Here is a 21219-nt window from a genome sequence, read left to right on the forward strand (position 1 = left end):
GATCAATATCGCTTATCACTTCCCCGCCTTTTATCAAAACATGCAATTACAATATCCTCCGGTCCAATCCCACTCCCTCAACCACAGGAACAAAGCAAAAGCCAAGCAACCAAAATGACCGGCCTCACAGAAGCCCAAGTGGCCTCCTTCCACGAGAACGGCTACCTAGTCCTCCCAGACTACCTCAGCCAAACCGAAATCAACGACGTCCTAACCGAAGCCAACACCCTCCTACACAACTTCGACTTGGACACCCACCCTCTGACTCAATTCACAACGGGCGACGACGACACAACCGACCATGTAGGCGACGACTACTTCCTAGAATCAGGCGACAAAATCCGCTTCTTCTTCGAAAAAGACGCCTTCAGCACAACACCCGACCCAACAACCGGCCGAGCATCCCTCCTCAAGCCCAAAAACTTAGCCGTGAACAAAATCGGTCACTCGCTACACACTTTGAGCCCACCCTTCAAATCGATCTCCCTCAACGACCGCAATGCCGCAATCGCCAAATCCCTCGGCTTCATCGACCCCCGCGTCTTGCAAAGCATGCTCATCTGCAAACAGCCCTCCATCGGCGGCGCAGTTCCCTCGCACCAGGACTCGGAGTTCCTATACACGGACCCGCCCTCCGCTGTTGGATGGTGGTATGCGCTTCAGGATGCCGGAACCGGTAATGGGACGCTGGGTATGATTAAGGGATCGCATAAGGGTGCGAAGGGTGGACATATCAAGAGACGGTTTGTGCGGAAGAACGGTGCGTCTGGGACGGAGTTTATTGTTAATGAGGGTCCTGCACTTCCCAAGGGAATGGAGGAGGAGAAGGTCTCCGAGCCTTCTGAGGAGGATTTGGAGATTTTGGAGGTTAAGGCTGGTTCTTTGGTGCTCATCCATGGCAATGTGCTGCATAAGAGTGAGAAAAACACTAGTGAGCGCAGTCGGTATGCGTACACTTTCCATGTTATCGAGGGGGCAGAGGGGTGGGAGTATGATCAACGGAATTGGTTGCAGCCGCCTGAGGGTGGTTTCTCGAAGCTTTATCAGTGATGATTGCATTTGAGCTTGATTGGATGCATACGAGTTGACAGCATTTACATATTCTTTGAACATTCAATATCATTGCATAGGCAGTTCCTCTCTGCTTGTTATATACTTGTTTGTCACTGTAGTTTATAATTTTCAATGTAAGATGCATTGGCGGGTGCTTTATTTGCTATATTTACTTTCGCATCGAGACCCGAGTAGATGTGGTGCTACTTATGATAAATAAATTTCCATTCGGTTGAAACATTAGAAGTTGTAGTATTGGTTGAAAAGCTCAAGATACTACGTATCTACAAGCCCACTAACGTGAACCAGGACTTGAATAATGAAAGGAGTGATTGCATTCTGTACATCGGAGGTTGTTGTTACATTAGAAATCCCAACGCCATCCCTTGAAGGGCAAAGTATTTTGTTTCTCCAACGAAAGGAATTAATACCAGAGAAAGATATGAAACTTATGAATCAGTGCTGGCTCCACTCAATCGTGTTCAAGTCGATACCCTCCTGGACCAACTCCCAGAGCGGGCTCAGCTCACGCAGGAAGTGTACACGTTCACGCACGGCCTTGAGAACGTAGTCCATCTCGGCATCGGAGGTGAAACGGCCGATACCAAAGCGGATACTGCTGTGAGCACTCTCGTCACTGCTACCCAGGGCACGCAGGACGTAGCTGGGCTCCAGCGAGGCGGAGGTACAGGCACTTCCGGAGGAAAGAGCGATATCTTTGAGCGCCATCAGGAGGGACTCACCCTCAACGTAGGCGAAGGAGATGTTCACACAGCCGGGGTAGTGGGCCTTAGGGTCACCGTTCAGGGTGGTGTGCTCCATGGAGAGCAAACCATCGCTGAGACGCTTTGAAAGACGCTCAATGTGCTTTGTGTCGTACTCCATATCCTGAAGGGCGAGGCGGCAGGCCTCACCGAATCCCACAATCAGATGCGGGGCCAGGGTACCACTGCGCAGACCACGCTCCTGGCCACCGCCAGTGATGAGGGGATCGAGACGAACACGAGGGCGACGACGAACGTAGCAAGCACCAATACCCTTGGGACCGTAGATCTTGTGGCTGGAAATGGACATCAAGTCAATGTTCGATTTGTTGACATCAAGCGGAATCTTACCGACGGCCTGGGCACCGTCGGTGTGGAAGAAGATCTTCTTGGAGCGGCAGAGACGACCAATCTCATCCAAGGGCTGGATCACACCAATTTCGTTGTTGACAGCCATGACACTGACGATGCAGGTCTCGGGGCGCATAGCAGCCTCAAGATCCTCCATACGAATGAGACCATTCGACTGGACGGGCAAGTAGGTAACCTCGAAGCCCTCATCCTGCAAATGCCGGCAGCTGTCAAGGACACACTTGTGCTCGGTCTGGGTGGTGATAATATGCTTCTTCTTGCCGGAGCGGCCAAAGAATCGCGCCACACCCTTCAAACTCATGTTGTTACTCTCGGTCGCACCACTGGTGAAGATGATCTCCTTGGGGTCGGCTCCAATCAACTTGGCGATGTGCTCACGGGCCTCCTCAACGGCCTTCTCGGACTCCCAGCCGTAGGCGTGTGTCCGCGAGTGCGGGTTTCCGTAGATGCCGGTAAGATAGGGGAGCATGACGTCGAGAACGCGGGGGTCGAGGGGGGTAGTCGCCTGCATATCAAGGTAGATGGGACGAGTGCCCTGGTCCATGACAGTAGCCTGCTTGAGGATACCAGCAGAAGGGCTCATGGCGGCGTCGCCCGAGACCCCGGAACTAGGCAAAGTAACGCTGCCCGGAGCAACGCTGGCCTTCTTCATGAAAGACTTCTGCTCCTCCTTGATAGCAGTTTCGATGTTGACCTGGGCATGGCCAGCCTTGGTCTCGGTGACATAAGAACGAGCTCCGCGGAAACCGGTGGCGAGGACGCGGCGAGGGGCATTCAAGGTGCCGTAGGACGATAAGCGCCTAGAACAGGCCAAAGAGGCCTGTCTCCAAGCAGCAGGGGTAGTAGGCATTATGGCGATGATGATGGAGAAAGGACCATCAAGATGGAAGGAAAGAGGATAAGCCAACAATTTCCCGATAACTCGGGGAATTCCCATTGAGGTCATCCCGGACTCAGGTTTCTCCGTGATGCCTGAGGCACGTGACTTCCCCTACACATGGCTTTGGAGCAAATCAAACGATGGACTGCAGTGATAGTATTGTATAAACAGTTATGAGAATGAATGCACCTAAAATGGAATCTGACCAAGGTTTAGGAAAGGCGGTAATCACCAGTTTTCCGGCACTAGAAGATATACCGGGCTCACCTCATCTCCGCATATTAACTTACGGAATGTCCGGGATTACAAATTGTAGCCTATGCGTCAACAAGCCACGCAAATCATCATCTCAGCCACTGCAATAATACTCATAGGGCTGGCGAACGTGGAGGATCACCGAGTGGAACTATGGAAGGGATGGAGTCCCACCGGAATCTGCGCCCGAGGGGAATCTTGGAGCCTGCATCACTGCGACACATCAGGCACCGAATAACCATAGTATGTTACAGGTACATGAAAAAATAGTAAAAATAAAGAACCATTCAGCTCTTTAGCCAAGCCACAGATTGACCCATATCACGTCTCAATCCGGAGGCACCAACTCGATGTGGTATAGTCCCATAGGGTAAAAGTTAGGTACAGCCACAATGTTCTCCAAGGTGTGAGAAGTCTTATGTCATAGTTGAAGCGAAAGTTGGGAACGGAAAGGCCGAACACCCCGCCTTGCTCTTCTCGACCTTATTTTACTCCCACTTTCTTCCCCAATTCGCTCCCTAACAATATAGTCCGAGATGAGCTTCAAGGGGTTTTCCAAGAGTCTCGCCCGAGCGCCACAGCAGTTCAAACTCAAGTTTAACATCGGTGAACACACTCAGGATGCCGTGTATACCGACTCCGAGCGCCGCTTCCAAGAGCTAGAGAAGGAAACCAAGAAGCTACACGATGAGTCTAAGAAGTACTTTGACGCCATTAATGGTATGCCACTGTGTTCCGGCGCACTCCGAGGTCCCAGCATCCCCTTTCAAGAACTTCAGGCTGATTCTTTGCAACAGGGATGTTGACCCACCAAATCGAGTTCTCCAAATCAATCGCCGAAATCTACAAGCCCATCTCAGGCCGAGCCTCCGACCCCAACTCATACCATGATGAAGGAAACCATGCGGGAATTCAGGCTTGTGAGGAGTATGAGGCGATCGTGCGGGAGCTGCAGGAGGCCCTCGTGCCTGAATTGGAGATGATCGAGAGCCGAGTGATCAGCCCTGCGGATCAACTCCTCGAGGTGATCAAGGTCATTCGCAAGGTAGCTGTCAAGCGCGATCATAAGAAACTGGACTACGACCGTCGCACTGCCACGCTTAAGAAGCTGGAGGAGAAGAAGGACAAATCTATCAAGGATGAGAAGGCCCTATACAAGGCCGAGAATGACGTCGAGCAGGCGACACAGGAATACAACTATTACAATGATCTGCTCAAGGAGGAGCTACCGAAGCTCTTCACCCTTGAGGCAGAGTTCATCCGCCCACTTTTCCAGTCCTTCTACTACATGCAACTCAACGTCTTCTACACCCTGCACGATAAGACGCAACGCATGAATATCAGCTACTTCAATCTCGACCTGGATGTTGAGGAGGCATTTGAGCAAAAGCGCGGTGATGTGCAGGAACGCACTGAAGCTTTGTCAATCGTCCACTTTAAGGCGCAGGGCGTCCGTCGCTCCAGCTCCAAACTGCATCCCAAGCTGGCCGAAGCCAAACGTGGGAGATCTGCTTCTAACGTCGATGAAAACCCTCCACCCCCTTACTCGGCCGGTGCTAGCCCAACCGGCAGCTTCTCCTCAGCGGCAAAGGGCAAGCCGGCCCCGCCGCCACCAAGAGCGAAGCCCGCTCACCTCAGCAAGCCTGCTGAGACGGCCACCGCTCTTTACGACTACGAAGCACAGGCCCATGGCGACCTTGGATTCTCTGCAGGTGATGTGATCGAGATTATCCAACGAACTGAGAACACAAACGAGTGGTGGACCGGGCGGACCGGTGGCCGGGAAGGACAATTCCCTGGTAAGTACAAAACCTCGCGATCAATGTGTTTATATACTAACAGTTCTATCCAGCGAACTATGTGCAACTGAGTTAGTGTTTCTTTTATTGGTATTTTGGGGTTTCTTGTTCTTTTCCGTGCTCTGGCGCATATGGCCTCATACATAGAGCGTTCTGTGTGTACATAACCTTCGTTTCTCGACCGCTCGCTAATTTCAGCTCTATGGGATTTGTAATATTTTGGTGACATACGTGCTACCTGAACTATCCATGGACTTCAACATTGCTTTATATCTCTGATATTTAGCTTCCGCCTATGGCATTGCAACTATCCAGACTATATCTCCATCTTGAATACTATCCAATATCGGGCATCATACCCACTTGCATATTTACTTGCATGTTCAATAAAAATTACATCATTTCGTATCTCGCAGATCATAGGTGACTTCGTATGGATCCAAGTGTTTGGGCCCCTATCATAAGCGGGGATGACCTTGAAACAAAAGATTTGAGCAGTCTAGCGCATCCCATCGGGCCTATGACATCTTCTCAATTTAGCCACATTTTTCTTAGTGGGGGACCGCTACTTCAATAGTGGGAAGTGACATCATTTTCTTAGATCAGAGACGCAGATCACCCCGATCTAAAGAAGATGAATGGATCTGGAGCAATTTCAGCAATGGCTCCTGCCGACTGCTGGCTTTAGCTACTCTTGATTTTCGCTGTTATCGTTGATGAAAATTTTATCTCACTATAAGTACAGTGATGGTAAAGATGCTTCATGTACATTATTGCATATTCCTAGCAAAATTACGCAGTGGCTTCTGTTTTCCAACTTTCCTCTCATTCTGCATATGTTCTCTTTGCCAGCCAAATTCTCATCAACGCTGAGATTCACAGCCGCGTCCACGGCCGCGTCCACGCTGGGCCCTCTGCCTATCGGCATCTGCCTTCCGTCTTCTTCGCTCGTTGAGCTCATCAAGTAGGTGGGCTGGGGTGTGTCCTACTTTATTTGGCTGATTCATCGAGCCTCCAGCGTCCACCAGCATTTTAATCAACTCCTCCCGTGTTGTGTAGGGGCTGTCTAGGGGCTGCGAAGGATCAGGCAATCCATCCTCACCCATCCTTCTAATCATTGTACTTTTCATCACTTCGTGAAGAGGCGTATTCCCCTTGTGATTGATCACGTTCACATCCGCCTCCAGGCTGATCAGATAGCGAATAGCGTCGATCTGATCCAAATCTCGAACTAGATAGTGCATCGCCGTGCACCCATCGCCATCGGTGTCGTTAATACTAGCTCCCTCCAGCAAGCGGTCAATCATATGAATACCAATGGGTTCTTCATTCCAACCGCCATCACATAATCTATGTAGGGATAAACGAGCAGGGACCCCTTTCGCCAGCAACTTCTCGATTAATTGCATAAGCTGACCGTCATGAAGATTAACGTCACGATTCCTGCCGTACCTATCAGCATGATTATCCACTGCATCCTGCAAAGCTGTCCGGCTAAGTATGTCGGGGTATTCGAAAGTAGAAGCCAGCGGTTTGAAATCTAGAAGCATATCCACAATTGCAATAATGGTCGCAGGTCCCGCGTGGCATTGAACTGCAAAATTGAATACCGATTCGCCTTGTTGGCTTCGGGCGTTGATTGTGTCGGGTTTGGCCTCAAGAAGAAGTTTTATAGTGGTCATCATCCGAGACGGAATTTCGGTTTGGGTATTCTCGTCGGTATTCGTATTCCGGTCATTATAATACCCAAGTAAAGCCCAATGGAGAGGGATTCGACCATTCTCGTCCGTCTTGGAGACCATTTCTGCCACACTCAAGTCACCGCGATGATCGATCAGCGCATGAATCCCCTCAAGGTTCCAATTAAGGCTTGCTATATGCAAAGCAGTCACTCCTTTCCTTTTTCGTAAGACATTGGTAGGATCGAACCATTCACCCACGGTCTTTGTAGGATCGAGCCATATCTGACAGGCATGAACCTCGGCTCCTTCCGCAATCAGACGAGATACCATTTTATAGCCAGCATTAGGAATGGCAGCGCCGAGGACTGTTCCTTCGAGCTCAGCAGTTTGGTTAGAGGAATTCTGGTCTTCTTCGCTCTGTTTGACGTAGATGTTTGAATCTCTGACCGAACAGCCCTGGTCCAGAAGGAAGCAGATAAACTCTTCATGCTTATTCATCGACCTTGGAGGGTTCGCATCGTCACAAATGGAAGAATCATCATCATCGCGTTTGAGCCCGCGTGCCGCGCTGAAGAGTGGGGTTTCTTCACATTTAAACCGATCATGGATTGTCGCCTGAGGTAGAGCATGGTCCAGTAACCATAGCATTAGCTCTTTCTGCGCTGCAGCGCAAGCCACATTGATTGGAGAAAAGTCAATGCGTTTCAGGTACTGGTCAAGCGGCTCGATATAACTCGGATCCGCTAAGTAGATCTCTAGCATTAGACGAAGTGCATCGAAGCTACCACTTTCTTCAGCAACAAGTAAGGGATGCCAGGACGGATTGTCGTAACCTTCCCAGAATATTTTCGTTTTCGGATGGTCTTGATAGAGTTTTAAAGCTGCAACATCGTTCCTGCTGGCAATATAACCCATGAGCGCGCCGTAAGGATCGTCATAGACTGGAGATCCGTCTGTGTCGTTGAAAATAGGCTCGACATCCTGTCCTTCAAAGTCAGAGTGAGGTTGATGGAAGGGATGGTATGCCATGACGATTCCAATCAATGGTGAGATGGAGAACGATTGGATAGGGAGATTATGGAGTGTGCGCGAATCACAACACTCTCAGTGAGCACATCAGTCTGCTCAGGCCACTGAGCACGAACATGAAGCTTACATAAGGCTAGGCGATCCACTTCTTAGATCTGTTCTGTGAGCAAATCTTCAAATATCGATCAATGCCTCGGACCTACTCGGTGATCCTATAAATGCCAATAGATAGTCATTGAGGTAATCGGACCAAAGTATGAATAGTTCCATTCACACTCTCGGTGATTGGTAGATAGTGCATGCCGTAAGCGACTCTTTCACAAGGAAATTCAACAGTAGTGTGACTGTTGTTATCTCTTCATTGAGTCGACCCATTCAATCTCCCTTCTCTTGTGTTCAGTGAGCGGATCAGTCTGCTGAGCATGAGCATGAGCTCACGTAAGGCACAGCTACAGCGATCTGATCACATCTACCAAGTATTCAATTAGCAGCTGTTCAATCGTTACACATCGCAGTGCATGCTTTATGCAGCTATAGCGTGATACTAGTACCCACTCACCGATATTACACAGCTCGCAACGCGGCAGTTGCTCCAGTTCATGAATTGATTATTTGCCGAGGGACAGCACAAAGCCACAGCCTGATCACAAACTCCGAGAGTTAAAAATAAAAAGCCCAAGAAAGCACTGCATGCTGCCTACATATCTTGAAGCCAATCGGATGGTCAGTGGTACCGTGTCATACCAATTAATGCCGCAAATGGGGCCAAAATGATGATGTTGCATATGGCCCCTACATAACTTTTCAGCATTTGAGTTGGACGTCTATGCTGCTTATATGCATTGTCATTAGCCAAGAGGGCCGAGATACCTGTGAAATCTATCGGTGAGGACAGCCATGTGGCAGATGGTTCATACTTTCACGCCTGAAAAGTTCTAGAAGTTCATGCACTCTTAGTGATCACCATTACTGTGATTGGCCAGCGTATGCTTCTCTCCAGAAGCTGGAGACATAGTATAACCCGAGAAGGGAACAGAGAGGCTTGAGTTTTCATTAATATTGTATTCAGATATCATTCTTTAGAGTTCTCAGGTAACGACTGGTCCGATGATAGCTCTATCCTATTTTGAACCAGAATTCCACCTTCCGGCGTTTCCTTCAAATAGAAACTGCCTCTGTTATTTTCACTGGCTGGTGACCAAACATGAGCATTAGTTTCGGTGATGACCAAATTCTGAAAAGAGTCTCTGGGACCCGCACTGGCTCTTGTAGTCGAGATAGGAATTTTCAAAAAAGGCGCACTCTTGTTTCCTTTTGTGTTTGAACTGCCGTAATACTTTTCTCTTAACTCTGATTCGTCGGATATGCCAGAAATGAAGCCCCGTCTCTGCAGAAGACGGAAGTACAGCGGTGCGCACGGTGGTAGACAGGCGCAGACTATACCGATTGCTGCCTCGATGACGGTGAAGGTGACGAAATCGACATTTGCCCACTATTCTCAAGTTAGACTTCATGTTTGTACTGGCTGGGTGTGAGGGAGTGCTCATACTGTCACGTCTTTGGTATCAGTATCTCGGAAGATCATCACGATTCTTGTAATACCGCAGCCGATAGTGAAAGCACCGAGTAAGAATACAGTGGATATAGCAACCTTGCGCATTCTCTGAGTACTTGATTTCCAAATTATTGGCACGGGTAGAAAGAAAATTGCCAGGTCTGATGCTGTGCTCAAAATTTGGGGAATGCCGAGGTATTGATGAGTGTGAGGAAGGCACTTTCCAGCTGGTAATGATTCGCCATAATAAACGATGTACCATTTCCAGTAATAGTCCACAGGCGAACATTGGAAGATGAATAAAACTGTTGACGCGATTCCTAGCATAACCGCGTACAACGCGTTGGTCCATATTGCGATCTTGACCCAGCGTTGTGGCGCAAGAAATAGACGCTGATATAAAACGAGAATGGAGAGCTTGATGGAGGTGACACCGGGAGCCCAGAGGATGGTGATGACCCAGTAATTCTGCTTCTGTGGTGAGAAAAGGCATGCAAGTGTTCAATAATTCGATCTTGACTGACAGTGTATATGTGTTGTAGTCCACAGGGCGGATTTCTGTCTTCGTGCAGAACGCGAACCTGGTGCAGTCCAGCCCCAGTCTTCAAGGAAGGACAGAAGCAACAAACTCGGCATAAAGGATGAGCTAAAGAAACTCATAGTATCTTCAGTAATTGATCAAAACATTGTGATGAATATTCATACCAAGGCAATGGTGACAAAAAGATCATCGAGTCCCCATCTTTTCTTGTACATTCGCTGAGCATAAAGTCTCACCATGACCGCGATAGTTGCTGCAACTGTAGTTATAGTAATCGCAGCATATTGTTGCGATCTTTTATCCTCATTCCACTTGCTCATCTGGGAATTATATTCCTGACTTCCCAGCTCTGGCACATATTGATCTGTATATGTCATAGTGGTAAAACCAGCCGGTACTACACCGACAGATTTGCATAAATACCAATCGGACTCTAATGTTGGTTGTCAATATTTGCAATGAAGGTCATTTCATCCAACATGAACGATTGGCGTGAAAAGAGGAAAGTCCCCAGAGTTTATGTGATGGAGCGCTGACAGGTACGATAGACGGTCAGGCCACCCTGCAATCTATATCAGGGTATTTAGCTTTAGCCCCCCGTGCATCCCCGTGGCTGATAATGTGCCAAGATGATTAGGCGATAAGCAAGGCAATTATGCAACAATGAAAGTTTGCAGATATGTGACCTGCGTTGCCTGAAAGTGGCCCCCAAGTAGCATACGTCACGTAGAGTCCGCGTTTACGGGCCGTAGACGCTAAAAACGCTAATTGATGCCACGGCCGTAATTTAGTGCACGTTATCTAAAGCGGAGTTTGCTTTGTTGCCGAGAGCCGTGGAGTGGCTTAGATTGTGTCTTGCTCGGTAGCCATCATCTGCACAATTTTAGAATTTCAGTTGGAATCCACCCTACTCATAACAGTCATACACTGAGGACTTATATTCTTCGACAAAGATAATCAAAGACTAACCTTGCCATTTTGCCTGAAATTTACTACAAAGAGGGGTTGTTTGGGGGCGGAGGGCCGCCAAGCTCGTATTACTCCGGCTCGAATGCATCACTTTTTAGCGAATAGAATCTAATAACGTACATTGACGAATTCAAAAAAAAATATTTGCTGCAATTTGTCGGCAAGATTAAATACTGGTAACGAACATTCTCTATCATATATGCCTCGGAAAAAACTATTTAACAATGTAACGATTATGCAATGGCGCAAATCGACCTTCGCTAGCATTGCATTGACATATGTTCATATTTTGATTTGGAATTTCCAACGATATTCAAGACAGGCCCAACGTGCTGTCAGTAGGCACAGTAGGGATATAGTAATCATGCCGCCAATGAAAACGACAAGATTGGTTGGTCCAACTGCCTGTAACAGCTGTCCACCAATGGGAATTGCCACGAGAGGTCTAGTGAATAGAGGTCAGCAGATTTACTTAGGAGGAATTAAGATAGACTTACCCATGGCTGATGACAAGATAGCAACTTCCCAACCAAAGTCCAACTTCCTCTGTCTTGCACATTTGGCTGAGACAGACAGGAAGCAAGCAGAGGATAGTTCCGGTACCGAGTCCCATTAAAACAACGAAAGAGTACATCACACCAAGGTGATTCCCAAATGGGCACCAAAGAAGGAAAATAAAGATCATAGTAGTGGTCATCATTGCTGACATCGTATTGAAGCGTCCAAAACGATCGGATATCATTCCTGAAAGCCCCCGACCAACAGCCGCCGCACTAAAATGTGTTAGCTATTTTCAAAAGAGATATAAAGAATAAAATTACATACCCGTTATATACAGCTAGCAGGTAAAATCCGGTATCCGAGCTGAAACCCTGCGCGAGTGCGTATGTAGGGACAAGACCCATCGACGCAAAAAGAGCAATCTGAGCGACTAGAGACACAATCAGTACATTAAATCATCAATTTGGGATCGAACACATACAGAACTGGGCCATCGTGAACCAGATAAATCGCGTGTCTCGAAAGCACCGAAAATCAAAGACAGCCGTCTGGCCTTTGACCGGTAGCCTGCTTCGAACGCAGATATTGCCGATGGTGAGAAGTCCCATAAAGATGAATCCGATAATTCTCAGTGACCAGACCCAACCCAAAGGTTCAAGCGTCGCCCTCAATATCATGGGGAAGATGACTCCACCCAGACTACCCCCAACCATCGAGATACCAGTCGCCATGCCACGACGACGGTGGAACCAATGCGACAGAACAACCATGCATGGGTTCGAGACAAATGCAGCACTTACTCCACTGAGTAAACCCAAACAGAGCATGAACTGATAATACTTCTCACACAAACTCAAAAGGAATATAGACAGGGTGAAGAGCACGGATCCGATAAGCATTAGCCACCGGGGGCCATATCTGTCGAACATCGGGCCGACCTGTACCGCAGAGACCATATTGAGGTACAGATAGACTGAGGAGATCCATCCAATTGTACTGGAGGAGTAATTTTGCAGTTGATGTGTTTCCCAGTGTGACTGCAGAGCGCCGACAGTGAACTGCATACCGAAGGTACATGTCAAACTCGCAAAAACGCCGGCTACCACAAGCCATGCTCGGAGTCCACCTTCGGGGAAATCGTCGAAGACATCTGCCTTGATTGCAAGGATACTATCATCTTGGGAGGAATCGGTATCGACATGTTGTAGCTGGTTTGAAAACTTCGGTAAGTCGTCTGTTGCCAGCTCCTGTGGGGTTTTCTCGGACATGGTCACGGAAGCTGATGCGCGTGAATAAACTGAAGAAGAATCGAGATAAGTAGTTCATTATCACTATCCTTTATCTATTGCTCTTCCCCCTGGCTGACAATTCCGAAATATGTGACGTCTGTCAAGGGTTCTTGGTAATATGCCTGGTTGTGCAATGTATAACCTGAACATACCTAGATTTCAAGAACTGTGGATTGAGGCATACCATTCATTGGCGATCATGGCATCATTGTCGGAGGGATGTTTCAGTCGTAGTAGGATCTTCCTATAAAGCTTGGCTATTCTTGTTATCTGTAGCATAACTTAGCCTCACACATTGGGAAAGATCTGCACTTTTTCGGACAATTATCAGGATAAGTCACTATCGAGTCCGGGTGATTGGAGACGAATGTGCCTGCGAGGGCATACAATTGACTGGTTGGGAATAGCTCCACTTTTGCTATCGCAACTGCCGGGAGCCAGTAGTTCATGAGATCCATTTGGATTCCGGACTAGTGGATCGCGTACGTACTCGCCTATATATCTAGGGACAGGAATGCAGGGAGTGGAGAGGCTGACGAATACGATGATCTATGTTGTAGATCATTGAATAAACACATCGGAATAATTGAAAGGCTGGGCGAAACAAGCTTAATATTCGCTTGCAGCTTACGTTTTACACACTGCACGTTTCAGTTTATAAACTTGGATCCAGTCAGACTTCGAAGTCGAGCGGAGCTAGGATAGTCCCACAACCCTGGATTGGAATGCTGAGCCTTGACAGATTTCCGAGATATATCTCATTGGAAATATATTTCTTAGGATTGCTTTGTGCTCATCCCAATGTTACGTCTTGCTATCATGTTTTATTGAAGGGGGGTTTGAAATTTTTTACGATCTGCCAAATCTCATTTACAATGCGTTGAAAGTCCGCAGGTTTTTTCGTCTTGATATTTGCTGGAAGTTTCATATGATGGTGTAAGTAGAAGTACAGTCAAAAAAGATCACGGCAAACAAATTAAAAAAATGATTGGCAGTAGTGCACGTGTCAGAGAAAGGTATGAGATAAGAAAGATAATGTGTACCGTGTCCAGGGCTAAAGTAAACCCCGAGTATGATAAAAGACATGGTAATGCAGTTACTAGTAATCCGTTTGCTTCCAAAACTTGCTGACATTCAGAAGAAGCTGCAATATCAACCCAGTTGTTCAAACAAATGAATCATTTCGATGAACACTACTAACGGAGATATCATGTTCCACAGAGATTCCGAGAGGGATGTCAGAGTCATGAGATTGCTTGGATCCAATTGGATCCACATAACACAATGTCTGTGCGGCGGTGCTGCCAGTCATTTGCGTCACAGTTTGCTTGGTCTGGTGAAGGCTGTCTCCATTAAGGGCAAGTGCTTGCCAGAGGTTCTGGCGACGTGCAGGAACCGATTCAACACGGCGAGATTCAAGAGTGGCACCAGCCCAGATGGACGACAGTGGAAGAGAGATTGCAACGAGAGTAAGGACATTTGATGACAATTCGGGAGTGACCGTGAAGTATTGAACGATGGTGAATATAGTCGGAACAACGAGAGTCTGACATCCACAGACGAAAATAGCTTTCATGGGACCAAAGTCTCGGATCCCGAGCCGAGTTCGCTGTCGGATTGCAAAGCCCAGCTTTGTGACGAAAACGGTGCAGAAGAAGCAGATGCTGATTGTGATGACAATCGTTGAAGCGCTTTCCAGCCACTGAATTCCACTGAAGGACGAGAGGTTGATAATCTCAATGTCATTCATGACCATGAAGGCCATGCGGAACCCGACTGCTAACAGGGCCATCAGTATGGAAAGTACAAATAGGACCCGACGATATCGACGACGCAAGGTAGCGCACACCACATGGACTTGGAACACCAGCGAACTCTCGAAACACACAACAACGAGGGTTTCAAAGACAGTCGCAACGATTGAAATTGCGTATGCTGCAGTATCAACCCCGGAATAATCAAATGAGAAATACGGGTAGATTCTCTCGAACCCGGTTGTGAAATGGATGCACTGGAAGAGCAAGCGAAGGAAGTTGAAGAGCAGTGCTAGTCCATTGAGAATGAAGATCGCCGAGCGACGCTTATCACGTCGAGTCAAAAGGATCAGAATCACAAAAAGCACAGCTGTTGCGCCTAACTGGGTCCCATAGTCGATGCAGGACTTGATGTTGTACTGGACGAACTCCTCGAGCTCCGGAAGAGTCACGTTGAAGGCCTGGCCATCCCCGGTCTGGAAAACAAGGGTCTGTTGCTCGGGATTAGACGAAGCCATTCTTGTGAAGAACGAAATCTGGGGAAAAGACCTAGTTCAAAGTAATAGAGTAGGGTCTGATGTTAAGACTTCGTGTAAAGGAGTCGGTCGGGGACAAGCCTTATACTTCCTTGAAGCATCATTCACCACGAAGTTGATTATTACAACTGTCGGATGGCATCTCAAAGGGTCTAATTGTCTCATGGTGAAGAGGCCGAGACATACAATGGGATAGGGATTGTTCTTGTTGGATCTGGCGAAGCTGGTGGAGGAGTGAAGTCAAAGGAAGAGAGAACAATATTAAGTGGGGAGAACAATACTAAGAATGAACAAAGCCACCCAGACACTCATTTTACTATCTACGGCCACCAAGTCCAGACACGGGCAGCAGTCACACAGACGCGTCTAGATCTCTTGTCCAAAACGAGCACATTTATCCTATCTTGTGATGCTTTCTAGCCCGACCGGGTAGTTTGGCTCTTTGCGAGACAATAGAAGAAAGCGACCTCGAAATAATGACGGTTAGTACAATCACACCCACCACCCAGTACCTTTGGACCTTTTAAGACCAAACAAAACTCTGGGGCAACGAGGTGATCTACGTGACCATACTATTCTGAGACTATCCCAATGGTGCATATGCGGAGACATAGAGCTCACTGACTCGGTCACTTTTACCAAATTAGGTAAACCGACACCTCAGAAAAGTGGCACGACTCGGGTGTCTGTTTCCCAAAAATTGTCTTTTGCCACTTCCCTCAGGTGTCAATGTGGCTGAACCGAAAAAAAACCTTAAATACATGCATGTCTACAGGGACGAAGTACATTTGCTGCAGTGACGAATCTAATCGAAGTTTCTAGTCCGCTAGTTCCAATACTATAGGCGCCTCCGATTGAACTTTCCGAGTCAATGCCGACGGAGAATATATTCCGTCGAAGATCGGTCCATAAGTGGGTCCATCTCGGGGAGGAATTGAACCGGCCGACAAAAACCTCGGTGACTTTTGCCATCTGCAAATAATGAACTAGGATTCTTCACACCGCAATGTTTAAGTGCTGACTACTTATGATGACGAATCGGAATACATATTCCAAAGGTTCAGCCCAAGTCAATCCACTCGCCTGGTCCTTCATTCCCTAAAATTCTTCAGAAATCGGCGGGAACTAAGCCCAATGGATTTGCATAGTGGGGACAGCGGGCCTATTCTAGTCGCCTCTATTGGAAAAATTTTCGGGGATTAGAAATCAGACTCTAGTGGAGTATATAAAGACTTCGATAACAACCTTGGATTACCCCTGTTGATTAAAGCATATATTGAGCTAGTTTGTTATCGTTTATCTATACATTTTATATATAAACTTTTATATATACCTTTCAACATGACTTGGCCCGATATCCACGTGAAGCCCGCCGAGGGCATCTCCTACTTCACCCCGGCCCAGGAGCCCGCAGCTGGCACTGCTCGCAACCCTCAGACAGATGGCAAGGCCATCCCGAAACTGTTCCAGCCCCTGACTATCCGAGGCATGACCTTCCAAAACCGTCTGGGTGTAAGTAATCTTTGTGGAAAAACATGTTCCATGTCCACCCGAGACCGAGTACTAATGAGACATTCAGGTTGCCCCAATGTGCCAATACAGTGCCGACAACGGCCACATGACCCCCTGGCACATGGCCCACTACGGTGGCATTGCCATGCGTGGACCCGGAATGATCATTATCGAAGCCACGGGCGTCGTCCCCGAGGGCCGTATCACTCCCGGCTGTGTGGGTCTGTGGCAGGATTCGCAGATCAAGCCGCTTAAGGATGTTGTCGAATTCGCCCACAGCCAGAGCCAGAAGATTGGTATCCAGCTCGGTCACGCCGGACGTAAAGCCTCGACCGTTGCCCCCTGGATGGGTGGTGCCACTGCCACCAATGCCGTTGGTGGCTGGGTCGACAACGTCAAGGGCCCTAGCGCCATTCCTTTCACTGAGGGCGATATCATCCCCCAGGCTATGACTCTGCAGGATATCCAGGAGGTCAAGGATGCGTGGGTTGCCGCTGTGAAGCGTGCTATTGCCGCCGGTGTCGATTTCATTGAGATCCACGGTGCCCACGGATACCTGCTTTCTTCCTTCTTGAGCGCCTCTTCCAACAAGCGTACCGATCAATACGGTGGCAGCTTCGAGAACCGCATTCGTCTTCCCCTGGAGATTGCCCAGCTGACCCGTGATAACGTCGGCGATAACGTCCCCGTCTTCCTGCGTGTCTCGGCTACCGACTGGTTGGAGGAGAGCATGCCCGAGGAGAAGGGCTGGAAACTGGAGGACACTATTGAGTTCGCCAAGGCCCTCGCTGCACAGGGTGCTATCGATCTGATCGATATCAGTACTGGTGGTGTACACTCCTCGCAGAAGATTAAGAGTGGCGGTCCTTTCCAGGTCCCATTTGCTGCCGCAGTCAAGAAGGCTGTTGGAGACAAGATGCTTGTCTCGGCAGTTGGTAGCATCAACAACGGCAAACTTGCCGAGAAGATCTTGAACGAGGAGAACATTGATTTGATCCTGGTTGGCCGTGCCTTCCAGCGTGACAGTGGTATGGCTTGGGCCTTTGCCAAGGATTTGAATGTTGAGATTGCTATGGCTGGTCAGATCCGCTGGGGATTCAACAGCTTCCGCAATGCCTCCGAGTACATCCAGCCTAACTCTATGAAGGCTACTCTCTTTGATTAGATTTAATTTTTGAATATGCATAGCGATTGGACATAGAGCACGATAGAATACGATATGATTCTCTGGTTTACGAAGAAAATAGCTTTTCGAACCCCGTCCTTATAAGCAATTCATTCATGTAAGTCGGGTTTAGAGATCACAGAGCGTGAAAGACCATAACATGAAGATTTACAATCACTGGAGGAAGTGCTCATGCGAATGCGGATATGATTGATGATTTTGACAATGACGGAGTAGTAATGACGAAACACTGTCTAGATATCAAAAATGTTACAATAAATAGCTGAATCTCATGCAAGAATCCAATTTCAAATCCATATCTCAAGCACAAACCCGAACACAAGGCCACAGGATCGATTCGGATGGGTGATTCTTCACTACCATGCCTGCTGTAGGTTTCTTTTTTGGGTAGGTTTTTTCTTTTGTTGTTGCGCCGGTGATGATCTCGAGCGTGTTCCGAGATGCAGAGGAGTTATGCGAAAGTAAAATGTAGGGAATATCTGGAAGAGCACTTTCAGGGTTAGTACATGATCATCGGGAAGGGCCACATCGAGCATACCTTGAAACTCGTTTAGGCAACTTGAAGACTTGTCGATCAGTGTGATCAGTGGGTTGTTTGTTGTCAAATGCAGTCTGCATTTGTCCTGACACTCAGGTTGCGGGTTTGTGATTGGAGCTGAGTGACGCCTGTTCAGAGGGAACTCGAGCAAGATAAATTCGTATGGCCGGTGCTTCTTCACCGCATGCCGCCGTTGTAAATCTGTGGCTTGTGCCTCCACACCACAATGAGACAGAAGTTTGTTGTGACGATATCAAAAGCCATATCCTAATTGAATTTGTCCTGACACTCAGCCGAGTGATGCCTGTCCAGAAAGGATAGTTCAAAGAACCATGAGGGAAAAGAAGCCGTGCGACGAGTTTGAGGCCGTATTCCGAGATGCCGAGAAATGTATTCGAAGCTTCAAAAGGGAGGAGTGGCTCAGCAGACTCGATTGGTGTGGAAGCAAATTGTGGGGGCTCATCTGGAAGGAGGACTTGCACAAACTAAAAGGTCAATGAGAGTAGGTACATGGAATGATCATTGTACAATTACCTCAAAACTTGTCGATGCAAGTGGGAAGGGATTGAGATGATTTTGTGATCGGTGCATCAAGGAGGAAAACAGACATGATGAATTGATGTCAAAGATAAATGCATGATGGATGCATGAAGAGAAATTTGAAGGAATTTGGAGCTTGAAGAAAGAAGATGGAACTTGGAACTTGGAACATGAAATGAATCCAAGTCCGGAGTTCGAGAAAGCATGAAGCTGGAATGTGGGGACAGTGCAAGTTCGAGAACGAGGAGCTTGGAAGTCAGTGATCAAGCAAGTCCAAATTTCAAAGAGGAGGGATAGAGTTGTAAGTTGAGAAGAGATGTAGCAAGTTTGAAGGAAAGGAGTGAAGTTGAAAATTGAATTTGATGGAAGCAAGTGCAAATTTCGGAGTGGAATCTCAAGTAGGAAGTCAGAGCTTGGATGATATGGGAGTTGAGGAAGGAAGAAAGCAAGAGGGATGGTCGAAAAGTTGAGGCTATTTATATCTTTTGGGAGACATGGGGTACCCCAGGATCACTGCCTCTCGCGTGAATCGACCAATCAAGAGCTTGGAAAGTTTTCTCAATATCATCATTCAGTCCTAACTTCCGCGTTTTGGTGATCTGTGATGGTGAGCTTGGTGATACTGGCCTTCCACGTGCAGGATTACAACAAGATCACGCCTCCCGATTAGGTTCGGCCCATCCCGATTGAGCTCCACCTTGGCCCCATTCAAGATGGAACCATACCATAAGGCCAAAAGACCAGCATTTCTCGTATGGTATATAGATCCTATTTCCCCAATTCTGACAACCTGAATTAGAAATGAGACAAAGAATCATAAAGACATGCGGATATCTGGATCTACATAAAGAGCGCCAAAAACGAACACCATAAATCTAGTTTAAGCCCCCCACTATACGCGTTTATGGTATCGCAGTATTCGAAACCCAACGAGTAATCTTGTTGAGTGCATATATTCCCACACCCCGAAACCAACTACGCTATTACAACATATCCAGGTACCTACTCAGGCACCTGCTCCCTGAATCATGAGGCATTCTATGACTGATTGACACGTCGTAATTTCAATCTCTGAAGCTCGGCATAATACAACCTTCAAGGAGAGAAATATTATGAAGCTTAATCAGGAAAAAAGCAATCCCAAATGGGATGTGTGGTTTTGTTATGACGCTTTGCGTGATATGTCAATCTTGGGAAAGAGAGTGATTTTGCGGTTCCTATGGCGTCTCTCGTGGTTGGTCGATCCTGAATATCAAGTGTGATCTTGGGATACAAAGCGTGATTTTGCACGTTTCCTTTCCCCTCCCAAAGCTATAAATACCTCCATCTTTTCCGTCTTCTTCATTTTACCTTCTTCCTTCTCCATCCACCTTCCAACTCTTCTAACTATCAACTTCCATCTTACTTCTTCTTTGAGTCTGAACTCTGAACTTCCCTTCATTCATCTACCAACCTTGACATCCATCATGTCTATCTCTCATCGACTTCAAGTCTTTCAACATGCATGTTCACACTTCCTTCCCCTCCCCAGTCTTGCCATGTTTGCTTCGTTTACTTTTCTCTCTCTCGTTCTTTCTTTATCTTTCTTTATCCTGACGCTTCACATAGGATTTTGAATGGCCATCTCCAATCACACCTTGGTCACCCTGACCAACATACGGACCTCTCTGACAAATAACCCCTCCCCACCCGCCTTGACAAGACTCAAAGTACCTCCTACTGATCAATTCCATTCTTTTCCTGCTTGACTCGTCACTGACCTTTTCCATTGTTCTTGTTTTCCAGACTCCGCCATTCTTCCTTCCAGGAGACGCCGCACAAATTGCTTCCCCGCGATCTGCTTCTACACAAATTGAGTCTGTTGAAAAGCCACTCCTCCCTCCTGAAGCTTCCAATCAATGCATCTCGGAAAAATATTCTCGAATTCGTCATTGGCATCAAGAAACAAATATCTCTTTCATTGTGGTGTGGAGGCACAAGCCACAGGTTTACAACAACAGGCATGCGGTGAAGAAGCACCGGCCATACAAACATCTTTTTGCTCAAGTCCTTTCTGATCAGGCGTCACGTATCTACCCAGTTTATGTGTCAAGACAAATTCCTCAGACTGGGCTTGAGCCACAACCACACGCGCAAAATGGCTTGAGGATATCTCGCTGGGCGCAGCAACAACATCAAAAGCAACAACCAAAAGCAACAACATCAAAAGCAACAACATCAAAAGCAACAACATCAAAAGCAATAACATCAAAAGCAATAACATCAAAAGCAATAACATCAAAAGCAATAACATCAAAAGCAATAACATCAAAAGCAATAACATCAAAAGCAATAACATCAAAAGCAACAACCATCGACTCTCCTTCACAATCATTTCTTCATGAGACAATTCTGCATCTTCATGTGCCAGCAATCTTTCGCCGAAGCACTCTTCCAAAACATGGCTTCACAACACTTCAGACCT

At 47.4% G+C, this 21219-nt stretch overlaps 8 protein-coding genes across 8 annotated transcripts; 3 read left to right on the forward strand and 5 right to left on the reverse strand.

Annotated features, from left to right (window-relative positions):
- Positions 1-114: 114 nt before the first annotated feature.
- N7503_006755 (phytanoyl-CoA dioxygenase family protein) lies at positions 115-1050 on the forward strand (the record flags this gene model as incomplete). Its single annotated transcript, XM_057066302.1, has 1 exon — positions 115-1050. The coding sequence occupies one exon, from the start codon at positions 115-117 to the stop codon at positions 1048-1050; it is 936 nt and encodes a 311-aa protein (XP_056919983.1).
- A 459-nt stretch (positions 1051-1509) lies between these two features.
- Positions 1510-3039, reverse strand: N7503_006756 (IscS subfamily cysteine desulfurase; the record flags this gene model as incomplete). The annotated part of the gene is made up of 1 exon (XM_057066303.1): positions 1510-3039. The coding sequence occupies one exon, from the start codon at positions 3037-3039 to the stop codon at positions 1510-1512; it is 1530 nt and encodes a 509-aa protein (XP_056919984.1).
- A 731-nt stretch (positions 3040-3770) lies between these two features.
- On the forward strand, positions 3771-5353 carry N7503_006757 (amphiphysin). The gene is made up of 3 exons (XM_057066304.1): positions 3771-4044; positions 4122-5123; positions 5177-5353. The coding sequence occupies exons 1-3, from the start codon at positions 3861-3863 to the stop codon at positions 5197-5199; spliced, it is 1209 nt and encodes a 402-aa protein (XP_056919985.1). The 5' UTR covers positions 3771-3860; the 3' UTR covers positions 5200-5353.
- A 633-nt stretch (positions 5354-5986) lies between these two features.
- Positions 5987-7834, reverse strand: N7503_006758 (ankyrin repeat domain-containing protein; the record flags this gene model as incomplete). The annotated part of the gene is made up of 1 exon (XM_057066305.1): positions 5987-7834. One exon carries the CDS (start codon positions 7832-7834, stop codon positions 5987-5989), a length of 1848 nt encoding a protein of 615 aa, XP_056919986.1.
- A 1072-nt stretch (positions 7835-8906) lies between these two features.
- Positions 8907-10307, reverse strand: N7503_006759 (uncharacterized protein; the record flags this gene model as incomplete). Its single annotated transcript, XM_057066306.1, has 3 exons — positions 8907-9326; positions 9384-9857; positions 10095-10307. 3 exons carry the CDS (start codon positions 10305-10307, stop codon positions 8907-8909), a joined length of 1107 nt encoding a protein of 368 aa, XP_056919987.1.
- An 874-nt stretch (positions 10308-11181) lies between these two features.
- N7503_006760 (MCT family MFS transporter) lies at positions 11182-12668 on the reverse strand (the record flags this gene model as incomplete). The annotated part of the gene is made up of 4 exons (XM_057066307.1): positions 11182-11344; positions 11397-11672; positions 11725-11830; positions 11882-12668. 4 exons carry the CDS (start codon positions 12666-12668, stop codon positions 11182-11184), a joined length of 1332 nt encoding a protein of 443 aa, XP_056919988.1.
- Positions 12669-13854: 1186 nt separating this feature from the next.
- On the reverse strand, positions 13855-14961 carry preB (alpha-factor pheromone receptor STE2; the record flags this gene model as incomplete). Its single annotated transcript, XM_057066308.1, has 1 exon — positions 13855-14961. One exon carries the CDS (start codon positions 14959-14961, stop codon positions 13855-13857), a length of 1107 nt encoding a protein of 368 aa, XP_056919989.1.
- A 1359-nt stretch (positions 14962-16320) lies between these two features.
- On the forward strand, positions 16321-17656 carry N7503_006762 (NADH:flavin oxidoreductase/NADH oxidase; the record flags this gene model as incomplete). Its single annotated transcript, XM_057066309.1, has 2 exons — positions 16321-16491; positions 16559-17656. The coding sequence occupies 2 exons, from the start codon at positions 16321-16323 to the stop codon at positions 17654-17656; spliced, it is 1269 nt and encodes a 422-aa protein (XP_056919990.1).
- Positions 17657-21219: the final 3563 nt, after the last annotated feature.

Source organism: Penicillium pulvis (assembly GCF_028828015.1).
Source record: "Penicillium pulvis strain IBT 33274 chromosome Unknown contig_5_segment0_segment0, whole genome shotgun sequence".
Taxonomy (NCBI): Eukaryota; Fungi; Ascomycota; class Eurotiomycetes; order Eurotiales; family Aspergillaceae; genus Penicillium; species Penicillium pulvis.